This window comes from Orcinus orca, chromosome 20 (genome assembly GCF_937001465.1).
Source record: "Orcinus orca chromosome 20, mOrcOrc1.1, whole genome shotgun sequence".
Lineage (NCBI taxonomy): Eukaryota > Metazoa > Chordata > Mammalia > Artiodactyla > Delphinidae > Orcinus > Orcinus orca.
In genome coordinates, this window is record NC_064578.1 from 1,705,944 (window position 1) to 1,717,729 (window position 11,786).

The 11,786-nt window shown below is 52.8% G+C and overlaps 1 protein-coding gene across 2 annotated transcripts in view; it reads left to right on the forward strand.

Moving 5' to 3' along the window:
* The window catches only part of CA5A (carbonic anhydrase 5A), a 28,268-nt gene that overhangs the window by 13,925 nt on the left and 2,557 nt on the right, over positions 1-11,786 (forward strand). Inside the window, exons 3-6 of one of the 2 annotated variants that reach the window (XM_033406178.2) lie at positions 1,778-1,896; positions 4,055-4,150; positions 4,280-4,342; positions 9,399-9,554. In XM_033406178.2, the coding sequence (XP_033262069.2) occupies positions 1,778-1,896; positions 4,055-4,150; positions 4,280-4,342; positions 9,399-9,554 (434 nt within the window). The remainder of the gene's footprint in view (positions 1-1,777; positions 1,897-4,054; positions 4,151-4,279; positions 4,343-9,398; positions 9,555-11,786) is intronic. The other variant, XM_049704101.1, reaches the window with a different exon arrangement.

The window sequence follows — 11,786 nt, forward strand, 5'->3', positions numbered from 1 at the left end:
TAGCCTCTCTTAGTAAATTCAAAAACAACACAAAACTACAGAGGTCAGTAGGCTCATGTATCCTCACCCCTCAAAGGAAAACAATCACCCCCTTGTATTCTCATTCACAGAAAATCCAGTAAAGTCTTGTGATTTGAACCCAACAGGGAGGTTTTCTATCTACCTCAGCTTCTTGCCTGCAGAATGGCTCCTCCACACCCGTGGACTCAGGCTTCCTGATTTACTCTGATTTCTTGTACTTGCGGGGGGATGAGATACTTCTCTGTATGTTTTTCAAGTGAGATATAATTTGTGGGTGTTCAGGAGAATAAAGCCATAGAGCCTCATGACGAGATGCCCGTAACGACGTTCTAGACCAACGCTTTCAAGTGAAGACAGACAGCGAGAAGCTTCATGACTTGATCGAGGGCAGAATAATGGGCTGAATCTGTTTTTCCAGTTTACAGTTCAGTGCTTTCTGCTACCAGTACCTTCAATGGCAAAAACAAAGCAGAAGCACCCCTACCAGTCGTATTTGACACTTTCAGCAGCGTCCGTCACGTCACTAAGTGTCGTCCCTGCTTTTGCCGCGTGGAGGAGCTGATGCAAGCAATGCCCACCCCTCCCCCCACCCCGGGAACTCACGCCGTCGCTGTGCCAGTGTCCTCCAGACCTGTCCGAGGAGCCCAGTGTCACACTACGCTCACCTCGAATACAAGCGGATGTCCAACCGTTACCATTACGTTTGTAGCACTTGGTGGTGGAAATCTGTTAGCAAAGTGCAGCTGAAGACTGGAAGACCGGCTAAACCCTGTGCATCAGGGCCCCCCGGGAGCTCATTCAAATGCAGGCTCCCAGCCGTGGCCCTGGACCTCTTGGGACAGCGCCCATGATCCCACAGTTCGGAGCAGGTGCTCAGGGATGATGAGCCTGTGCGTCACGCTAACAGCTCTTGGGGATGCCTCACCAGGAATTCAGGGTGACTTAGAAAGTGGTCATACAGTGAGGCTAGACCGAGCAGGGGCTGCCTGGAGATCAGCCCTGGTGGGAAACGTTACACCTTATTATTATTTCTTAATATTTATATATTTTTAAAATTTGGTTGCACCAGGTCTTTTCTGCAGCAGGTGGGCTCCTTAGTTGCAGCATGCGGCCTCCTTAGTTGTGGCATGTGAACTCTTAGTTGCGACATGCATGTGGGATCTAGTTCCCTGACCAGGGATTGAACCCGGGCCCCCTGCATTGGGAGCGCGGAGTCTTAACCGCTGCGCCACCAGGGAAGTCCCCAAAATGTAGTACCTTATATCTCAGAATCTGTTTATTTAAACATCTTGCTCATTACCTATTAGCTTATGAAATTATTTGGTGATAGAATTTTATCTGCTCTTCTTTCATTTGAAAGACATCTCTTTTTTCTTTTCTTTCTTTCTTTCTTTTTTTTTTTTTTAATTAAAGGAAGGTCTGGAAATCTTACAGGACCCGCATGGCACGCATCTCCGAAGTGGTTTTTCTTTGCCTTCTTGCCGCCTGCAATTGGCTGAGGCCCCTACTGCCACCAGGTGGCGGCACTGGCATCTGCATCACTCAGGTGTTTCCTGTGCGCTGCCGGGGGCCCGCCGGGACCAGGTGATGGGGTCAGGTGACAGGGCAGACAAGGTCCCACGTTTCAGTTTGTGGTTTCAGCAGAACATCAGTCTCTTGAGAGCAAAATCGAGTAACCCCAATGTAGTCAATGTCACAGCAACCCCACAGTCGAGCAACTAGACTAACACACCATTTCCACTGCTTCACCTTCCAGGAATCAGTGGTGGCCCCTTGGAAAACCACTACAGACTAAAACAGTTCCACTTCCACTGGGGAGCAGCGAACGAGTGGGGCTCAGAGCACACGGTGGACGATCACGTGTACCCGGCAGAGGTTCGTAGCAGCTAATGTGTGGGGACTTCCCGTGTGCCAGGTTGGATGTCAGGTGATCAAGCATCCTGGTTGCTCAGCATGGATTTCCTGGGACACGGGACCCTTAGTGCTCAAACCAGAACCACTGGCCACCCCACGCATTCAACCTCACGGCTCTCCTAAGGGGAGGGTACTGTTAGCGCTTTCAGCGAACAGGAGAAGAGACAGGCTCTGAGTGGTGTTGAAACTTGCCGAAGTCAGACAGCTGGGATTTAGGAGCAGCGTCTGTGCTCTTAGCTCTCGCTCAGCCACGCGCCTGCTGCTGGTCGATGAGAGGCGAGAAGCTTCCTGTCCTTCGAGGCATTCAAGATCTTATACTGAGAACAGAAAATCTTTACAGTAGAAATTATCTTAAGACAAAGGGATATTTGCAACATTTCCAAGTGGGAGTCAGTAAAGAAAAGGAGTAGAGATGAAGGTCAGGAATTGGATTTGGGTGGTTATGGAGGGGTAAGCAGTGCCTTACTGGTGTCCCCCAATATTTTATTATGAAATGTTTCCAACTTACCAAAAAAATGAAAGAACTGTATAGTGAGAACCCGTGAGGTTACCACCCAGATCCTGTGATTGACGTGTGCCAGATTCACTCTGGGGCGCCTCTGTCCACCGGCCCTCCCTCAGTCCACCCACCAGCCCCCTGGATTTTAGAGGTATTTCAAGTTCTGGACTGTTCTTGTCACCATTGTTATGGAAGTAATACCATGGTTAAAATAGACCGACAGTCCAGTCAAACCAGAAGGGGAAAATCACTGCGATCACACGGCCAGAGGTGGCCTCTGGGGACAGTTGATAATTAGGGAGTTCCATTGATTGTTAGAATTACACACATTTTGACAAATACGACAAAAATGAAGGAACAGCGGCTTGCAACACACTTGCTTTCAGTAAACCTCATTCCTCGTAGTAACTGTGCACCTGTACCTCGGTTTCTGGTGAGCAGCCTTTCAATAGAGGAGTCTGCTGCCCCCCAATAGAGGGGGCAGAGCTTGGGACCAACCAGGGGCTGTCCGTGAGCCAGGTGGGCGGGGGCTGCCCGACTGTCCCGGCCGTGCCTCCGGCCCATGTTGGAGCGGGCCTTTTCCTGTGGGGTTTGGGAGGCCAGGCCAGCCCCACAGGTGGGGGTCCGTGAAAGAGGAAGGCTGTGGGCGGGACCTCAGGCCCAGCTGTCCCTACTTCTGGAAGACCACGCGTGACAGTGGGTGGGGGGTTGAGGTGAGCTTCGGGAGGGCAGGGGGAGGCCACGCCACACTCACGGTCCCTGGTGTGCGTGGCCAGGAGCACTGAGACTTGTTGACAGGTGCCACCTGGAGCCACGTGGACCCCGCCCCCTTGGCAGGGCCGCCCGGGCCCTGGAGTCCCGCAGCCGCGTGGGGGAGGGTCTTGCTGACCACGAGAGGCTGGAGGACTTTCTGGGCCGAGTCCTTGTGGACTCACGGCCTGGGTCACCGTTCAGAAAGGCCTCCACCACCACGCGTGCTGGAGCAGCACCTGCGGACAGACACCCAGGCCCCTTCCTGGTTCTGAGCCAAACGCAGCATCGGCCCACGTGCCCTCACACAGAACCCAGGGGTCCTGGTGCTGCCTCTTACTCACCAGGGCCCAGGAAAGCCCGTTCCCCCAGCCTGTTTCCCCGCTGATTTAAATCCTTGTCATCTGGTCCGTAGCGATGCTGATTTGGGACTTAGGAAAACCAGCGGAGGGCGTGTGAAGAAAGGACATAGGTGAAGTTCAGAGGAGGGTGACAGATGTAGAAAAATGCCATTTGGGGGGCGTACTTAGGTTCAAAGTGATCCCGATGTCTATCTGAAACTCAGGTTTAACTGAGAGTCCCATAACTGATCTGGCGACCCTCATTCAGGGCTATCTGAGCAGCAGCAAACAATCCCACCACCCATTTCTGTTTGACAAAGTTAAAGCGAGCCTCCCTCCTCTCCCCTAGAAATGCCGAGGCCCTGCTTTCTGGGGTTCGAGCGAGCTTTGGCTGGGGGAACCGGCCTGCAGCCGTGGATTCATTAAAAGCATAACTCGGGCACGTGTCAGCCACACAGAGGGAGGAGCGGCGGGTTAAGCTCTCTCGGCTACGTGGTGATGGAGGGAATTCTCTTCTTCTGGGTTCCAGCTGCATCTAGTTCACTGGAACGCTGTGAAATACCAAAACTACACAGAAGCCGTGATGGGAGAGGACGGCTTGGCGGTGGTAGGCGTGTTTTTAAAGGTAAGCCTGCTGGGGCGCAGCTCTCCTCGTCAGATCTGCTCTCTAAACAAGGTCAGCTTAGAGTGACGTGTGCTTGTCACCCTGTCCCCTGCCCTGTCACGTGACGGCTCGGCGTGCCGCGCTGTGCAGCTGGGGGCCCGCCATGAGGCGCTGCAGAAGCTGGTGGCAGTCTTGCCGGACATAAAACACAAGGTAAGCTACGTATTTTGAAATCAACATAATTGGAAAAGCGACATTGCTTAGAGTGATGACTACTTCGCCAAAAAAATAGCCAAAAAAAGGAACCAGTTGGGTGGAAAGAGAGTTGCAGAGAGGGTCTGAGTCCAGTTCTGGATCTGGGACTCCCTGGAGCTGATTCCAGGTGTGTCTCGAGTTGGCTCACCGCCTTCGAGGTGTTCCTGCAATTCTCGGGCCCTCCCTCCTCAGCGTAATGGGGTTTCCCAACATTCGGCCATTCAGGCAGCATCCTGGAGGTTTTTGCCTGTCTACCCACCTGTGGTACTATTAGTTACTTAGTACTTTTTATGAAAGTGATCCACTTTTTAAAAATCTTTAGTCTTGTCCCAGGCAGGAGCATCCGTTTGCAATAATGTTTGTTTTAAAACCAATTGAAATGTGGACTTCCCTGGTAGCACAGGGGTTAAGAATCCACCTGCCAATGCAGGGGACACGGGTTCGAGCCCCGGTCTGGGAAGATGCCACGGGGCAACTAAGCCCGTGCGCCACAACTACTGAGCCTGTGCTCTAGAGCCCGTGAGCCACAGCTACTGATCCCGTGTGCTGTAACTACTGAAGCCCACGTGCCTACAGCCCTGCTCCACAAGAGAAGCCACCGCAATGAGAAGGCCATGCACCGTGACGAAGCGTAGCCCCTGCTCGCCGCAACTAGAGAAAGCCCGCGCGCAGCAACGAAGAAGCAACGCAGCCAAAAATAAATAAATATTTTAAAAATAATAAAAAATATAAAACCAATTGAAATAAATTCTCAACTATCAACATTTAAGAATGTCCACCTGCAAGCTACCTGGTACCCTTAGGGTCAGCCCCATCCTGGGAGAACAGGGAGATGGGGCAAGGGGTCCTGCAGACGCACCCATCCTGCCCAGCTCCCCTGCACAGCTGGCTGCACTCAGCATAGCTCCGAAAGACAGCAAGGCCAGCAAGGTAGCTTTTCTCCAGTATCAGCTGAGAGAGGGCTTTGATGGAGAAATGGAAATTCCTGAAAACTGCAGTTTATTTGTTCAGCACCAAACAAAAGAATTCCGAGGGCAGGAGTCACCCGTGGTCCTTGGACGTGGGGACGGGTGGGTCTCCGACCTGTCTTAACAATGGCGAGAGCGGCTCCAGATGGGAGATGGGGGCCAGCCCTTCCTCGGCAGCCTCACAGGGGCTGTTTGATCTGTGTGGCACCCGCCCCTTGATGTTGACCTCCTGGGACCAGACCAGATCACCGCCCCCGTTGCCCCGTCTGCCAGCTCAGGAACTCAGCAAGGTCTAGGTGCTGGGAGCATTCATCTCTTCCCTGGTCCACAGCCAGAGTAAACCTGGACGTTTCCCTGGTGGCAGCCACCCCCTCAGGGCATGGTCTCCACCGCTTGGTGGGAAAGAGCTGCTATGAGGTGCTATGTGCTAAGGGGTCTCTTTGCTTCCCCGAAGGCTCTGGGCAAACTTGCAGGAGGAACGGTGTTGGCAGGGGATGGAGGAAGCTGCTGGGCCCAGTTCTGGTCCTGATGCTGCTCCCTGGGCCTCAGTTTCCTCACCAGAAGAATAAGAGTTAGAATCTGAAGAGAGTAAGGTCCCGCCTCAGAGCGCAGGGGTCTGTGTCCCGTGGGTCGGGAGGGTGAGCGGCTCAAGTCATTTGTCGCAGTCTGTGCTCCTTCCTGGGTTCCCCCGATGTCTGGGTTGATTTTTAAAATCTTCAGCCTTAGGAGGCACCTCTGTGGTGTCCAGCTCTGTGGGATGCGACAGACATCCCGTAGCATCTGGGTTTGCCGCCATCTAATCACGTGGCTTTCGGAAGCTCTTATCTTTCTTTCTTTATCATGAAACAGACGTAAAGGCTGGTTCTGAAAATCCAAGGTGAGAGCCTCAGAGGACGTCCGGCACGTCAGTGCCTATGGGGCTGGCGTCTGGGGGCAGGAGGGGCATTTATCTGTCGCCGCACACCCGCAGGTACTTTCTGCATCTTGTCCCATGTGCGTATGTGACCTGTGTCCTTCAAGAGTTGAGTAGACCACACGGTGGAATATTACTCAGCCATAAAAAGGAACGAAGCTCTGACACCTGCTACAACAGAGACGGCTTTTGAAGGCATCGTTCTGAGTGAAAGAAGCCGACGCAGATGATTCCATTTCTAAGAAACTTCCAGAATGTGCAGATGGGTGGGGCCTGTGGCAGGGTGAGGGCAGGTGGGCGGGTTAGGGGGAATGACGGCTAAAGAGTGTTTGCTGCGGCTCTCTTCTGGAGTTCTGTTCTGAGGTCACGAACGTGTTCTAGAAGCGGCAGTTCTGAGCGTTCGCGTGGCCGTCTGTGAATATACGAACAGCCGTAGAATCTGCACTTCAGGTGGGCGGGCGCCACACTTCGGGAAGCGTGTTTCAGTCATGCCGTTTTAAGCCGTCAACTAGACACTGGTGACAGGTGGAGCCCGGCACAAGGTGCTTGGCGACCATCTGGCAGAGTCAATGTACCCGCTTCCAGCTGCCAGAAACTTAAACACCACCTCCCCGTGGCTGAGCGGTGAGTCAGCGACCGGGGACAAGCCGTCAGCGGCTCCTTGCTTTTGCCTTTGAGGGCCGGGGGGAGGGGCCCCCAGCAGCAGGGAGCCTCCTTCCTCGGGGACCCGAGAACAGGTGCCTCGTGCTGACTGTCTCCCAGCTTGCCCTGCATGCGGCTGGGCCCCTGGGTCAGGCTCCGCTCCGGCTGGGCACTGGTTGGTGTCCTGCTTCTCCCAGGGCTGCCCCCTCAGCCTTTCGGCTCGCTCACTTCACGGGGGGGCGGGTGGAGGCCCCGTCCTGGGCCCGTCAACCCGAGGGACCTCTCTGAGCCTTTCCCCTCTGAGCAGAAGCTGTCCAGGAGCTTTGCTTCCACCGAGGCAGAGACCAGCCAAGAGGCCCTGCTTTCTGTCCACAGCATCCAGAGAGCAGCCCCCCAGCCCCTGCCTCTGCCGGTGGGTTTCTACGGGGTCCCCAGCCCTGGGCAGAAGCAGGGTGTCCCCGCTCCCCCCTCCCATCTCTCTCTTTTATTAAAAAACAAATTTATTTATTTATTATTTATTTTTTGGCTGTGTTGGGTCTTTGTTGCTGTGCCTGGGTTTTCTCTAGTTGTGGCGAGCGGGGGCTACTCTTCATTCATGTGCGCGGGCTTCGCATTGCTGTGGCTTCTCTTGTTGTGAGGCACGGGCTCTAGGTGTGCGGGCTTCCGTAGTTGTGGTACATGGGCTCAGCAGTTGTGGCTCACGGGCTCTAGAGAGCAGGCTCAGTAGTTGTGGCGCACGGGCCTAGTTGTTCCACGGCATGTGGGATCTTCCCGGACCAGGGCTCGAACCCGTGTCTCCTGCATTGGCAGGTGGATTCTCAACCAGTGCGCCACCAGGGAACCCCCCCGCATCTCTTTTAATCACTTCCGCGTCTCGTGCTCATTCCAGCCCTGCGGCCTCTCTGCTGATCCCCCAGCCCATCAGGCCAGACCCTGCCTCGGGGCCTTTGCACTGGCCGTTGCTGCGGAGAAATCTCCTCCCCTTCACCTCCTCCGTGTCTTTGTTCAGACGTCACCTTCCCAGGGAGGCCTTCAGGGCCACCCCTCCTAAAACACCAGCCTATACTCCCCACATCTCTTACTTCACTGCCCTACCTTATTTTTCCCCATCACATTTATCACGTGTAAACTACTAGATGTTCTACTTATTTGTTCCGGGTGCCGTCTGCTCTCCTCCAGTAAAAGTGAGTTCCACGAAAGTGGGTAGTTTGTCTCTCCTGTAGCCCCAGCACCTCAGATAGAGTCAGGCTTACTGTGGGTGCTCGAGAATAGCTCTGAGTGAGTGAGTGATGGTGGGACCCCATCAGGGTCATGAGGAACTGAGAGGCAGGTTTCTCCCTATGCTCCTCTAGAGCATGGAAATGAAGCAAACCTGGATTCTGAACATGGGGCTCCCAAGCAGGACACGTGCTGACGGAGCAGCCTGGAGAGCTGGGCTGACCCAGTCCATCAGTCCCACCCCTCGCTGATGAGAAGGAAAATTCTGGCACGAGTCAGGGAATTCGGCCAGTGCGGGGCGTCCCCCTGCGCGTTTGTAATTGCCATGGCTCTCACGCTGGGGAGGTCTGCCAAAGAGAGGATCAGCTGTCTTAAAAGTGTAATGTTTTCTGGTGCAGCCGCTATAGAAAACAGTCTGGTGGTCCCTCAAAAAATTAAACATAGAATTACCGTGGGATCCAGCATTTCGACTTCTGGGTGTATCCCCCAAATCATTAAAAGCAGGGTCTCGAAGAGATGTTTGTACACCCATGTTCATAGCAGCTTATTCACAACAGCCAAGAGGTGGAAGCCACCCAAGTGTCCGTCGGTGGCTGATGGATAAACTAAATGTGGTCCATCCACACAGTGGAATATTACTCAGTCTTAAAAAGGGGGGAAATTCTGACATAGGCTACAACATGGATGGACCTTGAGGATATTGTGCTGAGTGAGATACCCCAGTCACAAAAGGACAAATCCTGTATTATTCCATTTATACGAGGTCCCTAGAAGAGTTAGATTCATACAGACAGAAAGTAGAAGGGCGGGTGCTGGGGGCCGGGGGGAGGAGATGGGGAGCTGGTATTTAATGGGGACAGAGCCTCAGTTTGGGAAGATGAGAAAATTCTGGAGACGGATGTGGTGATGTTTGCACAACAATGTGAAGGTACTTAACACCACTGAACTGTACATTTTAAAATGGTTAAAATGGTAAATTGTATGCTGTGTATGTTATTTGACGTCAGCTTTTAAAAGTGTGATATTTTCACAGCCAAGGTATACAAAAATGAGTAGCCTTAAAAGAAAAACTACACGCCTGCGGTGGGCATCCCTGCTCAGCGTGGAAGGGCCGCGTTCTCTTGTTACGGTTTCCAAATGTGACAACCGCAACCACGGCCTTTATCTCGGAGACATGCTCCCCTCCAGGCCACATTGCCGAGATAAAGCCAAGCGTGGTGCCCCCTCCCCGGCCTCCTCCACCCACCTGAGAGCCTGCGGTCTCCTCCCCCAGGACGCGCGGGCGGCCCTGGGCCCCTTCCAGCCCTCCTGCCTGCTGCCCGCCTGCCGGGACTACTGGACGTATCCGGGCTCCCTGACCACGCCTCCGCTCTCTGAGTCGGTCACCTGGATCATCCACAAGAAGCCCACTGAGGTGGCTCAGGACCAGGTGAGTGGCGCCTGTATCCAGCGCACAGAACTGCACGGGAATCCCTCCGGTTTGGTGGCTTCACTAGATAGCGTGAACAAGCATCCTAGAGTTTCGTGCTTTGGTACCTTATAGATGTTCCTGCACAAGAAGAATCTTCCAGTTGAAACAGGAGCTCTTGGGGAGTGAACAGAAGATCCCCATATGACAGGTCTTCTTCTGACCTTGAGATATTGGTGGTGAGAGGGAGACAGAGACAGAGAGACAGAGAAAATCAGAGAGACAGAGATAGAAAGAGACAGACAGAGACACAGAGAGACAGGGAGGGAAGGTGGGGTGAAGGGAGGGAACTGAGGCGGGACAGTTATATTCAGCACCTTCTAATCTTAGCGGTTAGCCTCAGGCATGGAGAGTCTCCCCGATGAAAAATGCTCGGACGAGGCCAGTACTTGCTCTTTGGTCTTCGTTGGGGTAAGGCGACTTTAAAGAACAGAAGTGACATAATTGGGACATGGGTCCTTGCCCATATTGGGACCTCCGTGGGTGTTTTAGATGAATAAATTAACTAAGAAAGGGATGTCATAGATGAATGCTGGAGAGCCGTGAAAGAAGTGGGGTCACTGAGGGAGAAGAGAAGCTTTTAGAGTCTGTTCTGCTTCTTTGGCTGATAGAGCAGTAGGAAAGCAAGACCGCAGAGGGTTTTCTCTGATGCTGTGCTAAGAAGTTATGGAACTATAAGTGCCCAGAGAAAATTCCAGAAGGATTGTATTAGTCAGCTATTGCTACAAAATGCTGTGTAACAAACCACCCCAAAACTCAGTGACTAATAATAAGCATTTATTTTCCTGCTTAAGGGTCTCTGGGAGCTGGGAGAATCTGTTTTAGGCCATCGTTAGGGGTTGGGTTGGGTCCAGTGTCTCTCATGCTTCTTGGACCAGTGGCCACCCAGGGCTGGATTTCATGGCACGTGACAGAAATGCAAAAGACAAGCCAAACCGCACATGCACATTTACAGCGTGTGCTTGCATCACGCCCGCTCACATACTGTTGGTCAAAGTGAGTTATGATGGCCAGGCCAACGCCAGTGGGGCAGGGAGGAGGTGAGTGTCTATTTGCTGAGCAATGCCCTAAGCTGTCACACAGATGTGCACCTAAAAGTTAATCCTGGTTGTCCTATGGTCACAGATCTGCAGTGGTTCTTATTTTCTTTCTCATCCTTATTTAAATATTCTATTTTTTCTAAAATAAGTAGATATTACTTATATACTTTTTAAAAAGTTAAAGTATCTTTTTCTCTGGAAATCTCCAGAATCTAGAGAGTGTCTGTCTAGGGCACAGTTTAGGGATGACAGATATGCAGCAAGCATGCTCCACTGTCCCATCCTCTGCCCAGGACAGACATTTCTAATCGATCACAGCAGCATTCATCACGTCGCCTTCAGCTCTATGTTTTCTGAGGACTCTTGATGAGTCCTTGGAAGTCCTTCCAGCCTTTCAGTTCTGTGAAACAGCCTCTAATTTTATTTTATTTTATTTTTTAAAATGAATTTCTCTGTTTTATTTATTTATTTTTGGCTGCATTGGGTCCTTGTTGCTGCGTGCGGGCTTTCTCTAGTTGCGGTGAGTGGGGCTACTCTTCGTTGCGGTGCACGGGCTTCTCATTACAGTGGCTTCTCTTGTTGTGGGGCATGGGCTCTAGGCGTGTGGGCCTCAGTAGTTGTGGCACGCAGGCTCAGTAGTTGTGGCGCACGGGCCTAGCTGCTCTGCGGCATGTGGGATCCTCCCAGACCAGGGCTCAAACCTGTGTCCCCTGCATTGGCAGGCAGATTTCCAACCACTGTGCCACCAGGGAAGTCCGCAGCCTCTAATTTTAAAGTCATGGGATGGGGCTTCCCTGGTGGCACAGTGGTTAAGAATCTGCCTGCCAATGCAGGGGACATGGGTCCCCCACGCATAATAAACACTTATTAGATGTCAGATGTTGTAGCAGGAGAGGGTGGGCAAGCAGGAGGGATGGAGGGGTGACAGAGCAGTGACCATAGTCTCTGTGCACTGCTACCCAGCAGGAAAATAGAAACGTAAGTCAATAGTTTTAAGGCAGAGTGGTGGGTGAGTATTACACCAAAATCCAGAGCCGAGCTCCCAACCCTCCCAGGGGGCTGGGGAGGTAGTGTGTGCACCCCCTGGATGGCAGGGACAGGCCTGCCAAGCAGGCTTTTCTGAGAGGCAACAAGTGGTGAAAACAGGTGCACA